This window comes from Porites lutea, chromosome 10 (assembly GCF_958299795.1).
Source record: "Porites lutea chromosome 10, jaPorLute2.1, whole genome shotgun sequence".
Classification (NCBI taxonomy): domain Eukaryota; kingdom Metazoa; phylum Cnidaria; class Anthozoa; order Scleractinia; family Poritidae; genus Porites; species Porites lutea.
Genome location: NC_133210.1, coordinates 24,334,559 through 24,362,291, shown reverse-complemented (window position 1 = coordinate 24,362,291; position 27,733 = coordinate 24,334,559). Strand labels below are relative to the sequence as shown.

At 38.4% G+C, this 27,733-nt stretch overlaps 1 protein-coding gene across 1 annotated transcript; it reads right to left on the bottom strand.

The window, feature by feature from the left end:
• Positions 1 to 714: 714 nt before the first annotated feature.
• LOC140949676 (A disintegrin and metalloproteinase with thrombospondin motifs 6-like) lies at positions 715 to 22,443 on the bottom strand. Its single transcript, XM_073398821.1, has 28 exons — positions 22,422 to 22,443; positions 21,522 to 21,547; positions 20,436 to 20,502; positions 19,772 to 20,091; positions 18,850 to 19,015; positions 18,503 to 18,663; positions 17,839 to 17,922; positions 16,646 to 16,773; positions 16,141 to 16,160; positions 15,257 to 15,362; positions 14,363 to 14,494; positions 13,172 to 13,430; positions 11,469 to 11,567; positions 10,620 to 10,759; positions 10,123 to 10,186; positions 9,707 to 9,794; positions 9,361 to 9,488; positions 8,634 to 8,757; positions 7,985 to 8,074; positions 7,512 to 7,672; positions 6,272 to 6,401; positions 5,445 to 5,577; positions 4,490 to 4,712; positions 3,653 to 3,815; positions 2,448 to 2,570; positions 1,805 to 1,921; positions 1,105 to 1,227; positions 715 to 854 (listed from the first exon to the last, which is right to left on the bottom strand). Exons 1-28 carry the CDS (start codon positions 22,441 to 22,443, stop codon positions 715 to 717), a joined length of 3,537 nt encoding a protein of 1,178 aa, XP_073254922.1.
• Positions 22,444 to 27,733: the final 5,290 nt, after the last annotated feature.

Sequence of the window (27,733 nt, the reverse complement as noted above, 5' to 3'; positions counted from 1 at the left end):
AATTTCTAAATGATTTTACCAGCTTATGGATTTTTAAACATTACGTCTTTACACCGATTTTAATCCCACCCGGGTGTAGCCCCACCCGTATTTCCAGCCCACTTAAAAATCCCTTGTGAAGTCGTACAAGCCCAGGGCTAACGTCTTGCTCTCGTTTTAAAAACGTTTGCTTAAAATTAGGTTGGGCGATTGTTAAACATCAAATTTAGTTTCCCGCCAACATACCCCTAACTTGCTCTGTTTCTTAGAGGGTTGTCCAACACTCCTACATTTTTCAAGTTGTGAAAGTCGAAATTTGTGTGCTTCAACTCGTACAAGTGGTTAAGTCGTGAGATAAGCCTTTGAATACGAGCGACTCGTACTAGTGGCTTCCGTGCACTATTCAGAAGCAGACAACTCTGAACTCAAGTTCCAATTGTCGCTAATGAGATGCCATTTCACCAGTTGCACGAGTCGTATCACTTGAGAAGGCCCCCCTCTCTACATGAGATGCAACCAAGTAGTGTACTTTGCTTTAGTTCACTCAAACGTATCACATTTACCACTTGAACCACTCGCACAACTTGACTACTCGAACCACTCGTACCCTCTGTATCTTTAATTTTAAGACTTGAACAAGTGGTAAGTATTGCTGCTCATTTTCGATGTGCAGTCGATCCCAAGATTTAAAGATATGTAGTGTAAATCGAATAATTTGATATTCAAAGACATTTTTTAGTTAAACTTACGTTCACAGTTTTCACCATCAAATCCATTGTCACAGTAGCATTTATACCAAGATGGATCTTTGTCTGGGCGACTGACGCATAATCCGCCGTTTTGGCATGGCTGCTCATCACACTTTGTCATTTCAACTATCAAATAAAAAGTCCAAAATCTTGGATTAAAGTTTTATTAAGGATACTCTCGTGCCCAAAATGTTTCCAGGTATACAACTTGTTGCTTCGCGTTGGCTCTATACTTACTTAGCGCCTCACGTCGCAAGACGTTCACTTTCATTAGCAATCTTTGAAGTTAAGGACTGCGTTCAAACACAAACAGAATTAATATCTATTTAAACTTATATTTCGGAAATAGTAGGGTAGTTTCTTTGGATACACTTACTTTCACAGTACTTCCCTGTCAGCCATTGTCCACAGTGGCAGATGAAATCGTTCGTGTCAGCAGGATTGGTGACACACGTGCCTTGGTTATGACATGGGCTACTTTCACATGGTTTCACCTTCTCTAAACAAAAATATTTGCCCGCAAACGGCACCATTAGGCATTTAACGATACTTTTATCAGGGTAAGGGTTGCCCTAATTAAGATGATACCTGATTTAGCAAATACAGTTTGAACTACTCGATAACTTCGCGATGAGAACCGCTGAGAATCAATTTGAGAAAAAGGCCTTCATTTAGGCTCGACAACTCATTCAGCTAAATATAAAAGGCTAGTAACCACAGGGTTCCAGCTGAATTAATTTTTTTTCTTTATGGAGGAACTGAGTCATGGATATTTGAGGGCCAAGGTCACTAACTCATAATATATTCGATTTGCTCAGAGAAACAATCTAGTAAACTATAAACCAACAATAACTAACTATAAACCAATTAAAAAATCTCGTTTCACTAGTAAAGTAACTTACAGAGGACAGACTATAAAAAATTATTACTATACACATAGACGTAGTCATAGATATCGTTATAGACATAGATAGATAGATAGATAGATAGATAGATAGATAGATAGATAGATAGATAGATAGATACCTCGCTTTATGTATCTCATAGCCGCCATAAGGTTGGCGGATGCAACTTACCCTCACAATTTTCACCTTTGTAGAAAGCTGAGCATTTACAAGCGTGCTCTGACCAGGATTTACGCTGGCATGTTCCATTGTTCAAACATGGCTGATCATCACATGGATTGATCTCCGCTGAAAAAGTAATATTTATTTTTTCACGATTCTAGTCTTTAATCCATTAGGTGATAGGCCCACCATTATTTCTCAATTGCACATCAGCATGGTAGATTGCAACAAAGGCCTCAATTTTTCAATTGGGCTTGGAGGGGGTCGAATCCATCAACCACAAAAGTTTTCGACAATTTCAGCCCAAAACTGGACGGATCGGGGCGGTTCCATTCTCGTTCCCAGAGCCGTGATCCTTTTAGTCGGCGCCAAGATTCGAGCTAAGCATAGTGCTGGCTAAAAGAATCGTGGCTCTGTGGATAAGAATGGATTAATTCTCTCTAACTTGAAAAGCCTCTCAATAAAATGAAGGTCCATTTAATCTGAAGGCTTATAAAATAAATTCTGTTAGTCTAAAGCCCCAAGCACACTAAGACATTCTTACTAATACACATTTCTTTTAATACACATTGTGTCCCCTCCTCCCCCACCCCACCCCGATAAAACTAATCAAGGATCCTCATATTTATCATGTACCTCAGATGACACCTACCTTCACAGTTTTTGCCTGTTAGACCCTCTGGGCATTCACACCTGTAGTCTGCTGGAGGTTTCTCGAAGCAAACTGCCTCGTTCTGACAAGGACTGGCCGGGTAGCACTGATATTGACCCTGATCTGTAGGTAAAAGCATCCATTTTAGCCTCAAATTCGAGAAAATATGTAGTCATTGTGGAAATATAGCAAAGATTCAAAACGAACACGTGGACTAAGTGTTCGAACCTTCATTAGCTTTCATTGAAGCTCATCTTTATCGTTAATTCATGATAACTCAGAAATTAAAGTTGTAGTAGCACAAACATAATTATAGTTTTAAATTAAACGGCGTATGTGATTCATAAGATAACTTCTTTTGGAGACCAAAACAAAGATACTTAATCACTGATATTTGTCACGTGACGCTTTTTTTCATTTTTATCAGTTTTTGCATCTGACTGTTCGTTTGAGTTTCTCTGTATGTAACTTTGAAATTAAATCAAAATCATCATGATTCAAATCTTAGTTCACGGTTTGTAGTTAAAAATAAAGTATTAGGTTTAAATTTGGATAGAATTTAAGTTGAAGAGATGTAGTCAGTTTTACAGTCGAAGCTATTGAAAGGGGATCGATACACAGCAGAAAACGCCGGACGGACGGCTCTCGCGTGGTCATCGGATTCATGCCATAATTTGGTCTTGGGTGTCACCAAAAAGTACAAATATATTAATATTAACCTTGTCAACTAAACCTTTTTAACGACTGAAACTGTACAAGAATCGGCGACACGACGGAATTTTCCTCAAATCCAATATGGCGGGCAGTGTAACACTTCAGCTCAAATCTTGCACATTTGCAGGCCGTGACATAAATATAGCCCCTGTAAGGGAGGTCAGTACCTTTTAAAGTACACTGCGTTATGCTGCGGGCAAGACCATGACAAAATGTCTGTCGTCTTATATTAGTTTAGGTGTCCGTAAGAAGAATTAATCGTCTGTGCTTTAAGTTTTTTTTTACAGTCTAACCTCTCCTTACGGTCACCTCTATAATACGGACACCTCTCTATTACGGACAGTACCTTTGGTCCCAGAAATGCTAAAAATCATACATTCCCTACCTCTATAATACGGACACCTCTGTAAAGCGGACACTTGGTTCTGTCCCTTTGGTGTCCGTATTAAAGAGGTTTGACTGTATTAGTAAGGGTTTGTGGCGTTGTATACCTGGCGTTAGACATATTCTACTGGCGTCACACTTCTCTTTCTCGGGTGGCTTTTGCAGCATGGCACAGTGCTCATCTGACAAATCCTTAGTTATTCCATCTTCATCAATCATGATACATTTCACTTTACGCTGTCGAAATCCAGCGCCACAAGGAGTAGAACACTGGAAAAAAATACCGAGTAACGGTTTGCAAAATGGTGGCAACAATACTTTTCAATGAAGATGATGCCAACTGCGGGAAAAAATTCTAGATTAAATGAAGACACACACACGCCTTCCTAGTGGCAATCCAAACTGAAGCAACTGCAGATTAAGTCCCCCCAAAATTTAAGGCTTCAACGGGATTCGAACCCATGACCTCCGCTGAGTTAGCGCTTCATGAATTGCTCTACCAACTGGGCAACGAAGACCAATACATTAAGAGAAGCTCGCCAATGTGATGAGTTCATCTTAACCCGTGAAAGGAATGAAACTTAGACTGATGGAAATAAAGATGATGTGAACTCCAGGCCCTGGTTGTTAAAGCGTCCGATACTGCATGCTATCCAACAGATAAATCACTATGGAGCGGATAAGAGTTAGGGAAACCAATTGCGTTATCCAGTGGATAGGGATTTATCCAGTGGATAGTGTTATCCACCTTTTTAACAACTGGGGCCAGAAATACAAATCTAAACGAATTTGTTAATGAACTAACTACATCAAAAGTAGCCGGAAGACGTTAATTTTGATTTGTTGCCCTAAATCTGTGTTTTTCTTTGATCAGTGTACAACTAAGAGAGCGCATTTTTTAACTCTAAAGGTTATGATAATTTTACAAAAGACAACTCGATTACCGCTGAAAATTCTGTCACAATTTTCCAACTTGGCCGGCATATAACCTTGTTGCAGCTTCTAGAGAGCGTTATGTTATCTGGTAGCAGTTCCTGGCCACAATGAGAAGAATCTAGTAGTTCATGGTATCGATAATGGCTAATCCTCTCTCGACATAATAGCTGACGCGTTTGTTCTCCTTTGCCGCAAAGTTTAGAACAGGAAGACCAATCCGTCAAATGCCACCTATTTCGAGACATAAACGCATTTCCGGTGTTACAAAGAGATAGACAGATTCTTTTTAACATGGGGCTCCTACGCTTGAACGCTTATGGGAACATGGGAGCAGGACCGCCTTCCCGTTTTCGCTCCTAACAAATTTGGAAACCGCATTTTCTTAGCCAAGAGGTATATCAAGCACGTCATAACTTTGGTTACAAGTGTTCACTCATTGGGGAGGGGAGGGTAGGATTCAGGTACTCTTCAGAACCCCATAAGCGTTTGTGATACGCACTGCATTTTATTACGTTCCCTGGTCTCACACAGCAAGGAAAAGAATTGACTTTTCACAGAAATTTCTAACATTTTTTTTAAAGTTTTTGTCAATATTTACAACCACTCTTTTGTAATAGTCAATACGTCTTTAAAAAAAGCCGGAGCAATTACTGGTTGGCAAGTTAGTATAGCTAATTGCTTCGATTTGACATGGCAGAGTTTATGTGAAAGTCTGCTTGGAAGGCTGGCTTTAAGCAACAGATCAGTTACCAATTGTTGTGAGATGGAACTCTTTTTTTATCATACAAACGGGTTCAAAGTTACGTAACTTTTCGAAACTTGTTTAGAAATTTTATCGAACTTCACCTTCAGAACGAAAGTATACGACAAGGAAGAAGAGCTTTCTGAATGTCATTATAAAGTTACATTGCAGCGGTGATTGCGTCCTTGGTGAAATTAGAGTTACACATGTACATCACTTACTCTGGAGGGCAGTGTTGCTGATTACACACTTGTTTAGTGCTTGGCTTCTGTTCAGATAATTTACCACAAGCGTTATCATGAGCTGGTGTTCCATCCTCTACTAGAACGCAACGCACTTCACGTTCTTGAAATCCTTAACAGCGGGAAAAAAACGCAATATATTGATAGCGATGACATAAAATTCTCTAATCGGATTGGCCACTAGCAACCCTTATTTTAGCTTCAGTTAATGATATTATAATAGGGCAGTTACACTTCATGTGTTCTTTTTAATCGGAATAGCTTATAACAGAAAACGTTCAGGCTATCGAAAACTTCCTTTTTTATTGATTGGTCATCACAGAACTTGGTGTAGTCCAATTTAGTTAGTTTCGGAAGATTGTAGAAGAGCTTTCCTCCTTTAGGGTAAATCAAGCCTCTGATTTCTTAGTTGGCTGATACTTTCCATGAAGACAAGCAGGCAAGCTGTGCGCATGCATGAGGTACTGGCTAGGCCTTGGGTTGGTGTTTGTGCTGCCCCTTGCGTTAAGCCTGTCTGATACTTCCCAGAACACTTCATGAAAAGTTGAGAACGTTCCTTCAATGACTTCATTTATTTACTTTCAAGGTTGTTTAAAAAAGCTTTCACATTTCTTAGATCAGTAAGGGCGCGCTTTATGATCAAAATATATTTATTTTACTAGGGTTAAAAAACTAGACGGGAATGTGGGAAGAGAGAAGAAAAACCAGATTATCAAAGAAATCACCTTTCTTGACGACAGTTGAAAGACACTTTGATTTCTTTTAATGTTCATTCCTGTGTCCAATCTATTTTTAGATCAACTTACCCTTCGCACAAGTAGCTGAGCACTCAGTCCAATTTCCGAGCAACCATTTGTATTCCAGTTCTATTTTGTGTGGAACATGGTAAAGAAATTGGTACTTCACTCCAACATTAGGTCCATTTACATTAATGAACTAAATTCCCAAAAACAGAAAAAGAAAAGAGAAGGTCGTAAACTACATGATGTAGCTAATACAATATGATGATCAACTACGTTTCAGTGCTCAGACCGTAAAATTTAGAACAGTGTCATAAATGGTATAAGAGTCTACTTATTCACCGTTCAGGTTATTTACGAATGCCAGTCATACGTTTTAGTACCCATTTGAATGGCGATTCATTAAGTGATAGATATGATTTTGCGTATGCCTATATATGGCTGCGCCGATAAACTCCCATCGCGATCTCCTTCGTTAAAGTCGGTCGACAAAAAAAAAAACAACAAAAAACAAAAAACAACAACAACAACAAAGAGTAATAATAATAATAACCATGACGGTGGTGATGTCCCATTAAGATGATGATGATGATGATGATGATGATGGAATTGAAAGGTTATAACTAAGTTCGGAATATGAAAACTTTTAATTCAGGGAAATACGCAAGTCAGAATTATGAACATCAGCCGGTACTTCTTTTGTTAAGATGGTAACTCATTAATAATTCATAAAGAAAAAAGACAGTAAATTAATGTTTAATAAGTATCTTTATATCTGATTTTGACATGGCCAAACTTTCTTTTAGACCAAAATAACCCCAAAATCTTTATCAACGAACCATTGGCGCAGTTTGCAGTTTCATTTGTAAGTGTGTTTCATGAATTATTTGAATAAGACTCTGAGTGGTCGTTACGTACGAGAGCTTAAAAACAAAGGAAGAAGTCGAGTTGGGTAATCCCAAAAGTGGTCACCGTCGCTTAAAATGGGAGCGGTCGCGATCGCTTACGAGAGCTTTTCATTACTGACAAAGCTTAAGTCACAATTTAAACGGGAGTTCACAAAAGCGGTCGTAACTAGAGCTGGCCCGGGTTGCTCGAAGCATGGTTAGTGCTAACCAGCGTTAAATACCGTGGAAACCTAACATTTTGATACCTCTTAACCAACGGTTAGCGCTAACCAGGCTTCGAGCCACCGGCCCCTGGTCGCTTACGAGAGTGGTCGCAAGGAAAGCTTTGACTGTATTACAACAAAACATGAACAAAATTGATACATTCCAAGAGAACATTATCTTTGACTTTTTGCCACCTTCACGTTCATTTCATCACTTGTTGGCCCACGTATATCCAGGACATCAGCAGACAGCCCACCATTTTGAATATAGTCAATTGAAGCGTCCGCAAAACTCGCCCTTGTAGTTCTGTCATTTTGGGGGTCGATCAAGAAATCACCTTCTTCAGAAGTTACACCTAAACAATGAGAACATGATTTAATAGCGAAATGAAACTAGATATACTATTACGCTTGTAGCCAAGTATTGTCAAAAATAGTTTTAAGTTGACACATCATTTACTTAGCGATAAGCCCGCGCTCCCTTGATTCTTTGACTAAGAAAGAGGGTTGGAATGCCAGAGTTTTTTAATCTCCACATTTTGGTGGTAATTTTGCCTTATAAACTCATGATCAGTTATTTCATTAAACTAAATTTTTGTTTTCGATACCACCACCGATGCAGCATTATAATATCACCGGATCTTGGAAGTGCGTATCGGTTCGTTTACCTATTTTGTTGTAAGTTGCATCTGTTTCAGCAAACTCTGCCGAGATTGTCCCAAAAGGAAGCTGAACGATAAGATCAGCATTTTCTGCACCTAAATACAAGTAAATGAGTTTGCATTAATAGTCATGACCCAAGTAACATTCCAACACATGATTTGGCAACACCTATTAAGGTTAACTTGTCCTATTGACTGTTTTAGTTTTAAAAATGCTTTTGATTTGTTTTGAGGTCAGCGTTTAAAATCAAGCAAACAAACAGACATTTCTAAATAACACTCTTATAATCTCGGGAAACGAAAATCATGATTTCCCGCTTTTCTTGGACAGCAGCTGACAATTACATAGAGTAGTAAAAGACTTATGCGTAGACTAGCGAAAAGGCAGAAAATGAAGATAGAGAAAATCACCATCAACCTATAAAGCAGCATAACCTAAACTTTAGTTTTAGTCATTTTAAACCCGTTTTATATGCTCATGATGAAACTCTCGTGTGAACGTTGCTATGAAGTCGGACTTTAACGCTGCGCAAATAGGAGACATTAAATTGACCGTATAAACCCTACCCAAGAACAAACACTTAGGGATACAAAGGCGAAAACCAAGTTACCACTACGCTTCCCCAAAGTTAGTGGAAACTACATTGTAACAAACCAGTTTCAGTTATCTGTCTGTCGTATAAGCCCTGAATGCGTTTACACGTGTCTCCTGTTCCGCCGCACAAACCACAGCGATCCAACCTAGTGTTCGAACCAATAACCTGGTCACAACCAGTAGGCTGAAAAAAATAACGAGTGAGAGGAAATGTGTTTTAATTGTTCTTACTAATGTAAAAGGTTAATGACTGTTGTTTTAGCGGCACCGCCGATAAGCGGAGCTCCGGCACTTCATGTCGAGACACCTGCTAAATTGCAGAACCATTGTCAGTATTTTAATAGGCGAATCTTTGTTTACATTTGTTGCCTCATTAGCATAGGCTTATCGTTATCAGATAAAGTTAGTAAAAAGAAATTTCTAAATATTAAAAGAGCATAATAATTTCAGTTATCTCTGAAAATTTGAATATTTCAAATAGTTTCGGACAAATTCTCTTAGAAAAACCTCAAAATCACAAATAATGTATGAGCTCATTAACGTTTTGCCACCCAGTAATTTTGCGGTTTTTAGTTGCTGCTATTTTCTTTTTAACTGATTGCAAAGAGCTGAAAGTTGCACAAACTGCTTAAATTAACCAGCTCTTTTCATTTTTTAACCTAATTGGAATATATGGCAACATCTTTTATGGGTTAACTTGTATGATAATGAGCAAAAATGTAAACAATGACGTCACGATGAATCCGCCTATGCAGGATCACATCAACATCGTTTCTTTAGTAGTTACCATGCATTCGCCAAGGATGCAGATATTGTAATTGGAAGCATTGGGTGTGCATCGAGTTCCATCTGCAACGGTACCAATTCCATGAATTGTTATCTCATTTCCTAATCGACAAAACAAAGAACACGGACCTGCAAAAGACAACAATTAACATATGAGGCATCTAACAAGACCTCTTGTGAGTAACCTGCTAATGTCAATTGTACAAACAGCGGAAACAACGTGTGCTGTTTTAGTTCCTGGATGAATTCTAGAAGTAAAGTGCAATTCAATGACTAGTCCCATATACAAGTAACATTAAAAAAGAACAAATCAGTATTACTCTTAAAGTCAGAGCTTTTATACTCACTTCCGTAATAATAAGCGTACCAGCCTTCTCCTTTTCTTTTCTCACATTGCTCATTACGATAGGTTAGATGCGTGCTATTAGGACAGGGCTGAAATTAGAGAAAAAATTGTTTGCTCAGAGGTTATAACTAGAAATTAATGGTTGAGGCTCTATGCCGAGTGTTCGACTTCGCCGGACAAACCCTCCTCGATCTGCCTTCTCATGGTACAAAAACTGAATCCAATAATTGTTTCAAAAATGTTTATTGCATGATAATTCACCTAGTATGCTGCTCATGTAGAAACCGTTAGAATACTGTATACTTTTAACCGAACTCCATTTCGAGCTAGGTCCTTAGAATGTTCATATTTTCCCCCCATTCTCAGGCTCAACGTTCTCGGCCTCGTACAAAAAATTCTGTGTTATTTTTTTCTTACCAGGATGCTGCATGTTCTCCAATGACCAATACTCTCTCCAAGGCATCCTTCACCGGGCGTCGGCCTAAGTCGATGTTTTATCAGTTAATAAAATAACAAACAAGAACAACGACAAAAATCATTCTCATGTAAGAAGTTATTTCATTACGACAATAAATTCTACAGCTGTACGTATAAAAATTGTGTATTTTGGTTGTGTATTGAGCAGTTAAGCATCAATATGCTGTCCTTGTTTCCATGTTTGTTTGTTTTCTAAAATTAAAGTTATAAGGTGGTAATTATGTATCCTGAAGATCACGCTTCTGTTTGTGAAAACTGGTTAAAGCTTTTTAGGGTGTAGTTATTTAGTTATGAGTGTGTCATTGAATTCAAACGGTTGAAAACTTTACCGATACAGAAGTTTTTTAAAGCTCACCAAAAGAGCATGTAAACAATCTTAGTTTGATAATGATAACGATAATGATTATTAAATAACAGAGCAAAAATCGTCTACTTACGGTGGGTTGGTGCATGTCCTAGTGCGGTGTTGTACCCCACCCCCGCAGGTTCGAGTACAGGAAGTAAAATTGGACCAAGCACTCCATCCACCAAAAACTACAGGACTTCCGTTGTCAACACATCTTCCCTTTATGCACCACTATATAATAAGTTAACAAATTGCAAGAATTTAATTAAACAATGTTTAAAAACGAGCAAAAGTGATCATTAAGTAGAAAACTTGCCTAAATTTCTAAATTTAAATTTGCCTGTTCAGCTACACTAGGAAAAAATAGACACTAATTCGAGGCGAGGACGAAATGTTTTAAGCGTATTCGTAAAAAGAACATACCCAGGAAAGGTTCATTATACGTTTTTCACTAGAAAAGTTAGCTCGGTTACTTTAATTAAAGGATCAAGTTTAGTCCTCTCCCGATCTCCAGATGGTGAAACCTCTAACCCTTGAGAACTTGTTTAATTTCCTTCACTGGGACATTAAAAAAGCATAAAACTAGTTGTCAAATCAAGACCACTAACTGGTTTTCCCGTCAAAATGACGCTGGTTCAAGCCGAACGCACTACATACTTAGTAATGAGAAAATCTCGTCCACATAATCGTCCTCGTCTTAGATCAAGAATCCAAAGCTTTCTAGTATCCTACTACTGAATCTAGGCTAACATATTCTCGAGACGTCTGTTTTATTTTCGTGTCTTCAGCGTTCAAAGATACTCTAAACTCAAGCAACAACAACAAAGATATAACATTGATCATAAATGTAGTTATGGTGATTTTGAATGACCATCAGGCACAACGGCTCTGATCGTAGCGTTGAATATAATAATTATGATAATGTGCTGAACCTCCTTACATTTCGGCCACCACAATATGTTCCATCTACAGGAGGTGAATACTTGCTTACACAGTCGGAGGAAGCATCAGTTGTGCAAAAAAGCATGCTACAGTCGGCCTGTAATTGGAAGTAACGTAAAAGGTCAAAGCCCAAACGAGTTACGAGGCCTATACAGCCAGAGTTTACGGCTACAAGTGTTTCTACTCCACCCTGGATGGGATGCCAGCCCATCGCATGGTTCGCCCTAGCAGTATGTTGGCAGTCACCTGGCTGAGGAGAGAAAAAGTGGAGCAAAGTTTTTCATCCAAGAGGGTCTCAATGGAGTGGTGGCTTTTACGGTTATCGGCTAAAATTTTGACTCTTCTCCGGCTATCGATTTATTTTCTTTAGTTACGGTTAACAAAAAAGTTAGAAATTAACTTCTTTTGTTTCAAAAAGTTAAATCATTTCGGGATGAAATAAGCTATTCTTTTGAAAAATTTTAACATTTGATAGATCATACTTTTTATAAAGTATTCAACTTCTAACATTATTTTACACATAGAAATTTCAATAGTCAATTTAAAAATAATCTTTGTGAAAAAGCAAAAGCAGACACGCGAACGCCCAACTCAAGGCCGGGGCGCGACATTCATTATAACAGAAATGGTCGTTTTGTCACTAGAGACGGATTATTCGTGTGAGACGGGTTATCCGTTTGACGATTCGCGTCAGATAGGTAATACGTCTTAATTTGAAAATGGAATACCTTTAATTTTGAATTAACAACCCGCCTGACTTTATCCGTCAATTTCGACGAACAGTTTGAAGACGGGATTATCCGTTCAAGATAGCCTGTGTACAGCCGCCCCCTCCCCTCAAAAAAAAAAAAAAAAAAAAAAGGGAGAAGGGATGTCTGTGGGGGAGGAGGTGACTGTACACAGGCTAGTCTCAGACGGATAATCCATTTCTAGCTCCAGTATGAAAACGGCCAATGACAAAATTCCCCGCGAGTAATGCGTTTCAGGTCACGTGGTCCGAGCGAGTCCACCGTCCACGGACTAGGCATGACAATGTCTACAGTAGCGTCAGAGAAAACAGGGAAATGTTGTTTACCGGCAAGGTGTCAGTTTACAAACAGTGACAACCACAAGTGAGTTTAGCACCTTCCTTAAAACTAGCAAATCTAGGGAACAATTTCTTTTACGGTTAACTCGTTTTTACCCTATTCACGGATAACGGTTAAAATTTTTCAATTTTTACGACTATCGGCTAAATTTTTGGCCGTTTTACGCCTGTCGGTTAACCCCATTGAGACTAAGGAAAAGACCCACGATCGGATCCGAAGTTCGAGGTTCTCACCGCTCGGCCAACACTTTTCCACAAGTGGATTCATTTTAATACGCCCCAGTTCAAAGTACCACTCTCTATTGGCAGTTGTTGTCTGTGACTCAGTCTGCAGTTTACGTGTCGGGCATTGAGAGAAATAAGGGACGATGACGTATGTTAGATTGCGCGTGCTTAAAGGCGTAGGGGTGGGGAGGGTAGAAGGGGTTTTAATTGGGGTAGATCAGTACCAGAATCCCTACAAAAAAACGCAAATAGACTCATTAAGTAATTGTTATGGATAGAATATGTAGCCAGCAATATGTCATTTCTAACAGAAAAACAGTTATCAGCGATGATCAAAGGAACCTGAAATCAAGATTTCAGAAGTGTTATTTATACTGCGTTATTTTTACCACCGTTTGGGAACATTGGTAGTGGCCTTCTCCAAGTTGTATGCGACACTGTTCATCACCATTTATAAGCTGACCGGGGAGACTCATCAGAGCCTTGTCCTGGTTGATGCCTTTCAGATCAACAATCTGATCATCTGTTTCTGACCTCTCATCGATGACTTCAGGTGTGTCATTACTTATGCCATCACTTTGCGTTTTACTTTGGTACGTCACTTTCTTGTTTGATGGCGCGTCATTCAAACAATGTGACATGTCACTCCTTAGGGACGAAAAAATTGGAGAAAAATTTAAAAGCTGTCAGTGTACAAGATGTTTCAACTACTTGCTTGCTAAAAGTTTTCAACCTCGTCTTAGAGGTAGGTGAACCTTCAGGATACCCGTCAAACGTAGTAACTTATTAACACGTTACACTTTTATTATTAAAAATTAAGGGTCTGAAGCCCTTTTCTTGAAAGTTTCGTTAATTGTTCGTGTTCCCGCAATCAAACCTTCAAATCAAAATCTAAAGAATAATAGTGCGGGTCCTCTTGGCTAAAGAACCAGAGTTCATTTTGTGTTGTTAACTGATAGCTTTATCATGTTATTTGCGAAACTACTGAAACCTCTACCTTGAATGTAAACAACAACAGCTTTCAGGCCCCTTTATATTTATAGGGACGCATCGAGAAACGAGGCCAATAGGACAAGTAATAGACTCAGACCTCGGCGATTTACCTGGACAAACACTACTTCACCAAAGAGTCAGAAACTGTAGTTTTTCGACTTAATATGGTATCTCTAAATTTTTCATTTGCCTCATTTTATAAGGTTATTAGTTCACAACATTTTATTAATAAACCACAATGACATTGTCCATATCGGTGGAAACCAGTCGAGTGTTGTTTAGTATGGGTTAACAAAATGGTCCTCCTCTGATTCAAATTCAAAGTATTACTTTAACCTAATGCTTATTAACACGCCCGCTATCTAATGATAAAAAAGTTGATAAAGTAAACCAATATTAAGACGCAATAGTTAAGGAAAAAGAGTTTCAGTGTTAAAAGATTCCCTTTGAAAGCATCTTTCCACGGGTGCATGGCGGATAGTGGCACACGTCATCCATCACCCGTCGATTACCCTCTATCCATCAACTGCCAGTTCTTAGAGGCCACTGCCGGATGATTTTAACTATTTATTTGAATTAATACTCACTTTAGGAACTGTTGAACAGTTCTTCTACTACAGATGGACCATGTTCCAGCATCAGACCCTCCTGTGAGATAACTCGACATAATGTAGCGAAGGTTTGGACACTCGCCGCTATTATCATGCTCTAAACCCATACTGCAGAACAAAAAAATGAACAAGAACCAAAAATAAACAGTGAAAGACAAAAACAAAAACCAAAAAACAATGTATGCCCAGAGAGATTCCGTCTAGAAGACCAAGCGTCAATGAACTATTCTCTCTAATAAGCGGAACTTGAACTCTAGTGGGGAGAAGGTGGCCTTGGCCCAGCTGTTCGAAGCCCGATTAGCGCTTAACCCGGGTTAAGCATTTTCTCGAATAATTTTCCCTGCTATTTTTAGAGCCTCCATTCATCAGCTTGTAGACAAAAAGAATAAAAATTGAAATGCCTTTTAAGTTTTCACTAGCCCTGGGTTATCTTAACCCAGCTTTGAACAACTCGGCCCAGGTGCTTACGTTGGGTAGTTAAAGAACTGGAATGTCAATTAAACTTACGTTGGGTAGTTAAAGAACTGGAATGTCAATGAAACTAGCCTGTGTTGCAGACTTAATTTAAGCCCGGTTAGTAACGTCTGCAAATGAAAGCAGCGCCGAGATCCTTGTTCAGCCCGGATTCAACGAATTACCGGAAGGAAGTCCGTTTGGAATTTCCTTTCATTCTTATCGGCAAATCGACAATGGACTTTTTAACAGGCCAATCATGGCACGTACATAAATCCTAGTACACAGGGAGGGGGCGGGGGGGAGGGGGGGGGGGCGGTGTTAGAACAAGGATTTCGGCGCTGTGTCGCCGGCTAAATTAAACTAACAGGCGGCATAGAATACAGCCTCTTATTTATGCAGTGCAAAGCATCTTACGTGTGTCCTGTTTCATGAGCTATCATAAACGCAGTCTGGAGACCAACCCAATTGTTTACATTTCCAGCTCCTTTCATCTTGCACATCGACTTAAAATTGGTAAATCCTGATACACAATAAAGGGTTTTGAAGCTTTTAAAAATAAAAAAAAAAATAAAAGTTCAAAATGAATAATGGCAATTACATTGGAGCCCTAATACAAAGAATTGCCAAGATAGGAGAAATGTGTTGGTTATCCTGATGAGTTAAGTAAGTGACAGCCAAGTCGCTGAACATACATATACCGTATTTACTCGAATACGCGCGTAGATGCTTGTTAACTTTTTTACGCCTCAAATACGGTGCTTATTCGAGAAAGTTAAACACGAAAACGAATTGTTTCATCCACTGGTATTGTTATATTCCGTATTAAACTAACAGAATTTGCGTCTTGATTTTGATAATAGCGGAGCCGCTGTGCATCAATTTTCAGTGAATACCATACCATCACATTTGTTGAAACACTTGTCACGTTAAGCCCTTCCCAATGTTGAAAAGTATCACCCATTTGCAAATAAAAGCCAGTATCAACATTGGGGAAGGAGTAGACTGGTTTGCAATAGCGCTGGATAAGATAAGAACCAGATGGATTTTAAGAGAAAACGCGGACTGCAAGCAGTCTAGGGAAGGAGAGAAGAAGTACACACCTCACCCCGTGAAAAGTAAGAAAAGTTGGTTTAGAGGGCGTGACACGAAAACACCTCACTTTCAGTCTCGTGTTTCAACGAAATTAAGCCAGTATTGTTGCCTTATAAAGAGGCAACGATATTATTCCTTGCGCAGGGTTGTTCGTTATATTCAGGATGCACTTATTACTAAATTAGGTGGTAAAGTATTCTCCTCACCTCCTAGATCATTTTTCATTCTGAAGAGCATAAAAACAAAGCAAAAATAATTTGTCAGTATAGGCTACAGTAGTTTCCATGTGCAAGAGAGAGGTTTAAAAATGTTTCCCTTTGAGTCAGAAATAAATCAAAAAGGTTGAGCGGATGATCATTCTACTCAAAGTGAATCTTGAACGGATGTTGGACACGAAATCACGTGGTTTGTAATGCGTCCAGGATAATATGCTCATACTTCTCTCATTTCAGATGGTGATCATGCCTCAAGTTTTGGTGGTCTGTAACTGTTTTAAAATCTATTTGTTACTTTACAGCAAGAATCTTTTGTGCGGTACACATAACAACAGAGTTTAACCAAACCTTAATACCTTTCTGATCTGTCAAGAATGACACCACCCATCTCTTTTTCGAAAACTATCTATCAATTCGCCTTTCGCTAAAAAGCTCAACGTCGCTGTGGTATCATTCCTTTTTATGAAGCTCAAATGACGCACATAAGTTTTTTTACCTGTAAACCAGAGAATACAAATCGTGATGTTCTGAGCTGTTGTCTTCTTGCTTGTTTTGTGTCCCTTCGTAAGTTTCCAACTTTGCAAACCATTTCATCTTCGACTCGTCATAATTTCCCCCGAATAACTGAAATTAAAAAGACATGACGCAAAGTTTCAGAAATGAAGTTCTTCTAGTAGCCTTGTGAACTTTAATTTGAACCAATGCTCCTATTCATTGTGGTATGTGAATGTTAGTTCATTGACCAACATCCTCACGTAAGACTTCGTTTACCTGAACAACATCTTCAAAAACTCAATAATTCATGAAGAGAAAACAAAAGAAATTAATGTTTAATAAGTGTCTTTATATCTGATAAAATTTTTGTACCAAAATAACTCCAGATCTAAATATTAGCAGTGCAAGAATGAATTCATTTGATCTATATATATATCAGAGATTTTGAAGCCCTTCATAAAACTCGTGTATCATCAGGTTTAAAAAACTCTCGACTTCGCCAGGAGTTTTTAAACCTGATAATACACTCCTGCTCTTCTTTTTAAAACAGTACAAACGAAACGTTGGACTTGCATCGACAACTTTTAATACTCACGAAACGTAGAATGATAATCTGAATGATAATCATTAGAGAGTTTAAGCATCACGTATACGGCAAACGGCAAACGTCAGATTCAAGTTCAGAATTTCTCAAAATAGAAAATGAGCAGATAAAAATAGCTAAAACCAATTCTTTTGGATAAAAAATTTCTTGAAAGTACTAATTTATGTGTTGAGATAATGAAGAGTAAACGGTAAGTAAAGGGGAAACTTGCTCACGTGGTACAAATTCGCGTTTGCCGTGAGACGTAAACGTGATGCTTAACCTCTCTATTAAAGGCGCTCTGTTATGGCTGTCTGGTTCATTTTGTTTATACAGGGCTTAGACCCTGAAGCGGAGCCTCCCCTATAAGACATGGTGGACGCCCAACCCCCCCCCCCCCCCTGCAAGGATAACCATCGCCGATGAGGGCTAGCAAGTCCGCGGCCGATAAATGTTGATAAATGAAATGACTGTCTCGTGAGATACGAACCCCATAAACAAAATAGATTTCATACAAAGAGCACAGCTTCAAATATGAACATGAATGGGAGGAAAAATGCCTAAAAAATTAAAGCGCCCACATATCTGCTCAATATACCATTGCTTTTAACCTCTTTTTCGATGATTATACCACGCACAAGGACGTAATGAATTTTTATATCTCCAATGCTTCGGTCCAAAAAAAGTCCGGATATCTGCAAACGAGCAAAAGTAACGAAAAACTTACAGATAGATGAATACTGAGCTTCTGTATAGGTATTTCTGACGAACTCGAACGCCATTGATGAAGCGACGATCTTAGAGATAAGGAGCTTAAGCGAAGGCGTTTTTTGAGCGACGGACGTCAACCGGAAGTGAGGCCTTTTCCCCCTCAATATGCCTTGACGATAAAAAACATGTATTGCTTAGCTTCTTTGCTATTATAGAGACGATTTGACTGGAAATTTGGGCAAAACTATTGTCCGGAAATGAAAAAAAGGTCACTTCCGGTTGACGTGCAACGATTGCATTGCCATTTCAATGAAGTTTGACAACGTTCGTCGAGCAATGACAGCAAAGAAACCTGCCAAAAAGTGTGCTGCACGTTCAGAGTTTTTGATTTGCTTATATTTTCTCGTCTCAGTCGTCGCTGTGTTTGCGCTGAGCTCGCTAGTAGCGTTACCACAAAAAACAATTTCTAATTAATAATAACCGTTACCAGGGTACAGTGACACTGAACCTCTTTAAATTCGTCAGAAGAAAAACAGGAACTTTCAAAATAATTAAGTGTCTTACTGTATTTGCTAGCAAAAGAATCAAATTCTGAGGTGACCAGCCCAGTCGTTCAAGTTCGTCTGATAAATCTGCCTCAAGCATCAGTGCTGCCTCTATTGTTTTGATTGTTAGATTTCCATACTCAGATTGGCCCGACCTCTTTGTTCTATCCTTTTTGATTTCTAAAAAAGTAACAAAACGGAAACCCGTTTCAGTACATGAACATAATCGAGGATACGGCCTTATAGGTGTGACCTTAGTTTGTCAATGGTTTTTAAGGTGACAATTCATTCATTTGATTGGTCAACAAGGGTAATTATTTAATCAGTCAATTAAATGTTTAACCTTTATATTAGTGCATTTTGTACCTGCTTTTGTTCTTGTTATATCGTTGTATTTATATAGTATGGGCGTCTTGTAAATAAGATGAGGTATTTCCCGTCCCGAGTCTCTGGATACTGCCGTGCGTTTGGCCAGATGAGTGGGTAAAGCATGCATAAACATTGTATCACTTGATAGCTTCAGCATTCCAGCCTGTAAAAAAAGATTGCTCAGCTACAGTCTTCGAAGCGATTCACAAGGGTCTTTTATTAGCTAGGCAAAGCTCTGGCGCAAAGCCACCGTCATGCTTAATTTTGTGATAAATGATTGGTCAGCTCAATGGGGTGATAAAACAATAGAAAACGAATGTGTTCGAATGTGAGCAGCCGTTTCCTTTTGGGAGAGGGAGGGGGAACACTGTGTGACGAGACTAAAAAGGACTGGGTGGAAAAATGTTTCCTTCTTATCCTTTCCCGGGAAACAATGTGTCACAGACTATGCTAAGACACAATCTCCTGTGTGAAATTTATAATGTTCCTTAGCACTGAAATTACAAAAAAAACTGTTAGTCTTTTGTTGAAGCCTGTTAGCAAGCTCTCCGAGGCGCCCTAACGGCGGGACGGGAAAAGGAAGGAGAACTTGCAACTGCGTCTCTGGAATTTGAATATCTGCATCGAAAAAGTCGATGCGAAATGCCGATTGGCAAGGATGACATTAGCAATGACGTCACTACCCTTGTTTTCCAATGTTTGTTTACCTTCGCGCTCCTTCCGCTTGGCGCTGATTGGCGGAAATTTGACAGCTCAGACGGGGAGAAGGGAAATTGGACGCGGAATTCAAATTCCAGAGACTTAGTTGCAAGCTCTCCTTCCTTTTCCTGCCCCGCCGCCAGAGTGCCCCGGAGAGCTCGCTTGCAGGCTAATAAAAGGATTTTAATTGTTTTCTCAATTTTTATTAAATGCTAATTACCAAGCCTGCCAATCCACTGTTGTGACTAATAGCCACCATTGAATTTGGATCTGATTTCACGTGACCAATGTAGTATGTGTTCTTTGGTACGGAAATATACGACACCTTGCCATTGGCATGTCTCTTCTCAATAACGAGGTTGGGTGACATCAGTTTTCGGTTCAGTTTAAGGTCCAAATGAAGTTCCTTACCAAACGTGGAGACTTTGTACAAAAGTTTCTCACGTGGTTCTTGTGATAGTGATTGGAGTCTCTTCCTAACAGGTAGCGGGCCGCCGGTTTCATCTAACTGATAAGGAGTGACCACATCATACTCTGGGACTATAATGAAACAAAGAAAATGTAGTGATAGTACCCAAAATGATAACAGCAAAGCCTCATGCCCTTATTGTACACACTTATAGAGTGCCTCCTGGATCCGGGCTCTGCCAACCTCCCCCTCACCTACACGATACATAAAATTTCCCAACGCACGCAACGTAGTTGAAGTTGATTTCCTCACCATATTTCATGATAATAATAGCAAAAAAAAACAACAAACAAACAAAGAAAGGTTAAGTTTTTTTTCTTTTTCTTTGCTTTTAAACAACAATAAACTGGTTATAAACTTTTTCTCAGTAAGTGGATATCAAACAGTCTCTTGCCCACAGAGTTAATGTTCCTACCTTCGTAGTGACTGTCAACACCAAAAAAGTACTTCAGTTCGTCTCTGGTCATGTGATGGTGGAGTGTCTGAGTAAGTCAAAACAATAGTACATTCGCAGTTTATGTTTTTAGCAATTAATTTACTAATTGCTTATTTTAACTTTGCTTCAGTTTAATTGGCTGAATATTCAAAATGAGAGATTGGTAATAGTAAAAGGTAAAATTTAACTTAAAGGGACAGGTTAACGGTTTAGCGCATGCTCATTTATCAAAATGTTGTTTTTCGGCCGTAACATGCTAGCTCGTGCTGTATCGTCTATGCAAGCAAAATGATCATGTCATAATGTTGTCAAAGAACCAATCTGAACACTCCCTTGGCAGTCACTTGCACTTGATCAACTTATATATTTGCAAATAGCTGTAAATTAATCAACCATGGAATAAAACCTTCGGGTCAACAATAAAATCAACGTTGGTAGTGTTGGCATAATCCACTAATCCACTAGGTTACTCTGAAAGACACTTCTACTGTGAAATACACTCTGAGATCGCAGAGATACATGTGATTGGGATTATTAACCGATAGAATTAATAATAAATTGGAAAAGAGTAATTTAATTAATGAGCATGCGCTTAACCGTGAACCTGTCTCTTTAAAAGTAGACTTCCTGGACAAGGCAATTTGAATTTATTAAGTTGGGTCTTCTTTTGTTTTCTTCCTTAAAGACAGAAGACCTCTCAATCGAATGAAACAGTGACGAAATTTACAATAAATTTGTTCACTGGTGTTAAACTAATAAAGCAAAAAGGTTGCCTGATGAGAGCGTATAAATCCTCATTAAAAACTTAACTCCCCAAACTAATCTCACATTATGTACTTTAGTTACCGTATATTTCTGATATAGAGTTATACATTGATCTAATCGACAATGTAAGCTTCTATATGACTACAAAAAATGTAGATTAAGGTTGAAAAATCCCCCATAAGCTTTCTTCTCTTTTCAATGTGCTTTTAACAATTTAAGTAAACAATCCATTTTCCTAAATTATGACATCTTGATTCTCGTTATTTTCGATTCCAAGCAGCAGAAGAAGTATTTACTTACATTGGCGTGAATCGTGCGGGCAAATGCTGAAACAGGAATAAAAGAATGTTTATATTAACATTATTTTGCCACCCTTGTCTCAAAGAGGGAGAAACAGATTTTCTTCGTCCGTTATTTAGTATTCAGTTGTTGTTAGTAGCGGAGCTCCGGCGCGCGAAGCGCGCCAGCGGAGCACCATGGGTAATAAAATTTGGTAAACCAGCCATCCGAGAAAATTTGGTTATGACGTAGCGTACGCCCGTACACTCTTTGCGGGGGAGGGAAGGGAATCAGGTGTCAGCCCGTCCGGGGGAGGAGTATGTTATAAATCGCCCGATGCATTTGTGCAACCCACCTGTTTCTTGGCGGGAAATCGCGCAAGAAATGACGTGGCTGTCGTCACGTTCAAAAACATGTTTACTTCAACGGAACTACTTCATTGCATAAGGATTTTGTGTCCGGAGAGCTCAGTTTCTAGTAAACTGTTTCGAAGAAATTGTTATGGCAACAAACAATAGCGGATTGGATTCAAATTATTTGCTTGTAAGTGAAAAGCGACGTGAAAGAGAAGAAGAGAAAGGCATAGAGTAAGAATTAACAGGCGCGCTAGCGAAGAGGATTCAAGTGGAAAATTTATGCAGCATCTGCGACTTGTTCACTGATAGCTGAAGCTGACAGAGTTTTGAGTCATCTTTTGATGTTTTTACCTGTCTTTTTGCTCTCGATCTACAAAATGAAATACAGCAGCTATCAACATTCTTTTGTTATTCTTGGCTGGCTTGTTTACTGGGTTGTGGTTGAGAAATGCGCCGCACGACAAAAAGGAATCGGGAATCATCGTTTTCAAAAATAAGCTACTCTTAGTAAGCTTACTTCGCCTTGCTGGACCATGCGAAAAATCTTAAGCGATTCTGGCCTTACTTGATGGGTTCCCGTGCTGCATCTCGACCGGTACGCTTCAGTAATTTTATTGCATTTTATATGTTTTCTTTTTTCATGTTTTTGCCGTCATTTTACGCACATTTGTAAGGTTTGAATCAGTTTATCTGACCTAGTAAAGAACTTAAAAAGTCTTTAGACATTTTCTGACCGCGAATCGAAGAAAAAGTTCTGAAAAATAGTTTAGTTATCCTATTGTTTGTAAAAAGAAAACTTTGAGCGATATTCTTGCCTGGAGTTCATATTGCAAAATAGCAGCAAATTAGCAAACACGGCGAAGGCGGCTTAAAACTTAAGGCTTAATTTAAATCTATTCGTGACTCAGCTTTACTCTCAAAACACGTCTTCGGGAATAAAAATTGTTGACCTTTAAATGTTTCTTCGTATTATATTTCTTGTCTTGATTGTTTGTCAAGATCTCGTTCTTACATGATCGCTTTGCCAGTTGTTGTTTTCAGTCGTCCGTGAACGCGTTGGTCACGCGTTGGTTACGTCCAATTTTTATGCTCTGATTGGTCAAAATTTGACTGGTGAGTTTATACGGAAAATTTATGCAGCGTCTTGAAACTTGTTTACTGTGACAGCTGAAGCTGACAGAGTTTTGTGTCAACTTGTGATGTCCTTAACTGTATTTTTCTACTGGATGTGCGAAATGAAATTCAGCTACTATTAACAGTCTTCTGTTATTCATGGCTAGTTTGTCTATTGGGTTTTTGGTTGAGACTATACGTCGCCTGTCAAAGTCGGAAATCCGATTTCGGATGGCATCGATTCGTTTTCTTTTTTCACCTTGCTTGATTGAAAAGTCTGAAGCGATGTAGCTTCCAGGAGCTGCCTGAGTAGTATTGTATTTGTGTTTGTTTTTTTTCATATATCTAATTTCATGAAGCCGAGCGCAGTTTATGAGGCTATAGTTTATGCATGTTTGAATTAAGATTTGAGATAATGATCTGACCTATAGTATGAAGTTTGATTTAAGCTTGCGGAACTTTAAAAAGTCTTTAGTCGATATTTTCTCACCGCAAATAGAAAGAAAAAAAACGTTGCGTTTTTATTTTGGCTGTAGAAAGAAAGCTTTGAGCAATTTTCACGCCTCGAGTTCATCTTTGAAAACAGCAAACACCGGGAAGCCGGCATAAAAACAGGATTCAGGATTCTTAGAGACACTTTAATACTAATTGTCTTCGTGAATGAAAATTGTTGTCTCTGTAAATGTTTCACCGAATTATATTTCTTTTATTGATTGCAAGTAGTCTCTCTTGCAATTTTCCGTTAATGTTTTCAGTTGCAGGAGTACTCAAAACGTCGCGCGTATTAAACGCTTGTTATGTTGAAGTGTAACTCTATTAATATTCATTCAAACACTCCACAGCTTGCAACTGGCTGGCCGTTATATAGGTGATTTTGGAAATTTTTTTAGCGGTTTCGCTAAAAGCCCACGCGTGCTTCGATCGTCCTGAATATTGAATGAGTGTAATTTATATTTCAAAACTGTGAAATACTGCATTCTGTCTGAGGTCTGTATGACAAAAACAGTGCCTCATAGTACTGTTTCACCTCAGACTGTCAGATGTGATGTATAAAAAGTATAAAAGGTTGGTTTACACGCCCCCAGATTTGTTAGCAAGATTTTGTAAAGCAAACTTGTCAAACGGAAAAAATTCTGCCGGATTTGCTTTCCAAGTATTTGTTTTCCAGGCCTAATGTACTGTGATCAAGAGCCATTATGGACGTTAAATGTGATCGTAGATGATTGCTATTTTTTGGGTGTACATATAAAGGCCGTCAACCCGATGTAAGGTTTGGTGCACTCTTGGACTGTTAGCAAATTATTTTTCTCTCAAATCACTTAGCCTTAATCCCCCAAAACAAAAGTCACATGAATGTGCTCTAAAGTGAACTGATTTGTGGAATACAAGTTTATTGTTTGATTGAAATTACAAATTTATTAATGGGAGCTTCGCTTTTAGCCCTGGCTAAATCTATATATCATTCTTATTTGTCGCCCCACTTTTTAAATTTTAACACTACATGCTTCTGATCAGTGGTTTTAGTGTAATGCAAAGAGAAATTGTTTTCAGTGTAAACAAGCGTTAGTTTCTTCATTTCACGGATCAGTGTTACTCAGGGCTCTTAAGAAGAAACCCAGAAACCAGGGAAATAAAGTCAGTGAAGAAAGTAATGAAGTGATTGCTATCTTTGTTATTCATTCCTTATTTTTTAAGGGAAAAAGCCCTGGGAAGGAGGTTGCGATTTTTTGTGTTTTGCGGAAACTAATTTTTGCCATTAGGACAGATTGGTTTTTCTTGCTGGAAATTAATTTTCCGATTTTTTTTTTTGAGTACTTGCAATGCAAGTACGTATAATCAAACAATACTACGGTGTGCGTACCCTATGTAAAAGCAGTATTTCATTGTATGCCGTTTCTGAACGAAAGAGACAATAAGACAGATACGATTTGTTAGTAATGTATTTTTGTGTAGCGAATTCAAGTTAAAGAATATTTCACCTCTGAAGAAAATTTTTACGGGAAGAATGTTTGCGGTAGTTTTTATTTGCGGGAACTTCTTTTTGTGGATGGCTGGAAAAATCGCAATAAAATCGAAAAATTAGAACGCGCAAAAATGTCTTGCTACATACATGCACGGTAGCCTATTACAAGGACCCCATTCTTACCTCTGCAAGAAAACATGTGTAAAATAAGTAGGAGGAAGTTCAGCGACCGTTCTGTATCCATCCTGAAATGAGACTTAACAAATAAACAACAATTATCCGAGGTCTTTATTCTTTATATTGACCATAGAAATGACGTCAAAAATGACGTCAAAGTCAAGGGAAACCACAAGCCCTAAGCGAGTGGTTTCAAGGTAAAATTTTAAACATTTGTAGTTATTTCTACAGTTTATAAGTGTTTAGGTGATGGAGAATTGCTCCCTATATTTTTTACAATAGCATTGAAAATTTTAATGTCCATGTTCTTTGAAGTTTCTCGAAAATCCCGTCATGAATACCCTCATAGACCAATCAGCGAGCGAGAAATAACCCAGATATTGCAAAAACTGTCATTATTTTAATATCAATGTGGCTTATAATAGCAAGTTTCAAAACACGAAGAAAAATATAAAGTTACTTAGCAACGTTACTTAGCACGCGTAAAAAAGTTACTTTGCACGCGTAGCAAAGTTACTTTATGCAAAGTTACTTAGCACGCGTAACCCATGCACGCGCTAGTTAAGAACTGGACATATTTTAAGAGAATGAGGTGGTCTGCAAGCAGTCTACAGGTTTTGTTTTACCTTTATATGTTCATTTGTGCTTTTAGTGGCGTCAGTGCCTGAGGAAACTAGTAGTTATTTAATTAAAAGTATGAGCGCTTACATTATAAAGAAAGCCGGCTAGTCGAACTTTGTCTTCTTTTTCACTATACTCATTTTCGTAGCATTGTGTTAAACGTTCTCAAGGATACGGTCAAAATTTTACAAACATGAAAGTCATTTATTGCCGAAAAGACGTGGAGTGGAACTGCAGAACAAAGATTTAGTTATTAAAGAATAGTTACTCTTTTGTTAGTTTCTCTGAACTAGTGAAGATTTTTTAAGCCTGCCGTTTACGTCCTAAATTAATTCTTTTCCAGGTTTTATCTCAACCTGCCAAAAATCCGCAAGGTGAGAGCTCTTACATTAGTACGAATCGGCAAGTTTGTAAGACATAAATCACTAACGAAGCGTTTTCAGAACCCAACACCATGAACCTCGGCCAATTTAGGCTGAAAATGGACCCAGATCGAAGTTTCTTGGGTTAAGACTTTTTCAAAACTCCAGTTTAATGTCTCAGCATTATCGTTGACAACTGCAAAAAAATTGTTGAGAAAATGTTGAAAAATGCCAATCTTGTTTGAGGAATATCGCGACTAACTCGGGAGTACAGATCTGACATTTCGGGGTGTTACCCGGATCGGCCACAAACGCCTCCATCTACTACCTTAAACTACATTACTGGCTTTAAGTTAATGTGTAGTGTGTAATATGACAAATGCAACAACGTTAATAACAATACCCCTATTGATTGGAAAGTAGAAAAAGCTTTGGGTATTGTATCATGTTTTTCCCTCTTTTTGTTAAATAAATCGTTTGATTTTTCAGTATGAGAGTATGAGAACCGCAAATGCCCCTCCATTATTTGCCTTTCTCATCACTACATTAAAGCTGTTTTAGCACAAATTATCCTGAAAATACTATGTCGATCAGACAAGTGCCTGTTTTCCAAAGCAAGATTAGATTTTTTTTCCAATTTTGAAAAAAAGAATTGTTTGCAAAATGCGCAGATACATGGTCAAGGCATGATTAAATCCCGAGTACCTTCTTGGATCAGATTTATATCCCAGACACTTTTGAAAAGATTTGTATTTTAAACCTTAAAAACTTAAGTATAAGACTTACCAAAGTCGATAAACCACACAGCCCACGCTTTTGACATTAGTCACAACAAAATATTTCTAATTTTGACGAAATAAGGCTGGAATGGAGATCTCCCAGAAGTCGTGTATTTCAGTAGCAATACTGAAAATTACCAGAGACCAAGTTCAGGCTCGTAAAGAAACGTCCAGCAAAGAAAAGTCCAACGCAAACTGTATTATGTTTGTTGGTTCTTAATTACTTGATCCCTTTCAGCTCCAGTTTTGGTACTCTTTGTGACTGCCGCACTTAAGTTTATCATCCAATCAGAGCTGAAATTGAAGCCCGAGTTATTATGAATTGCTCACACGCGTTGGTTTGCTTTCGGCGTTAACATTTTACCATGATTATATATTAATTCTTATCATCAATTCATATCTTAAGATTTTTTGTGTCGCCTGTGATAGACCAAAGTGAAAAGTTGAAGTTCTCATAGATGAACCAAACTGAGCCGATTATTATATTTATCTCTCCGCGCAAAATATTATAATTTTAACAGTCCGCTGCTCTAATTATCATAATCACAACTTATTAGCCATAAAAATGGAAAGCGAACGAAAAAAAATATTTCGTATTGAATTTTTAGTGAGCTATAAAGAAGAGAAAGGAATGACGACATGTATATTAATGTAAATATGCCATTTGCCGCCGAGCGGTCTATGGTGTCGGCGGCTGCGTCACTGTCGTCACTCAAGACTGAGGCAGACCTAGACCGACAAATAAGTTATTAATTTTCTTACTATAATTCAAAAGTTAAGTTTACCGATATGATCATAATCAATGCAAAAACGCGCTGTTTCGAGAAATGCGCTTTCCATTCGCGGGTAAGTGTGAGCCATC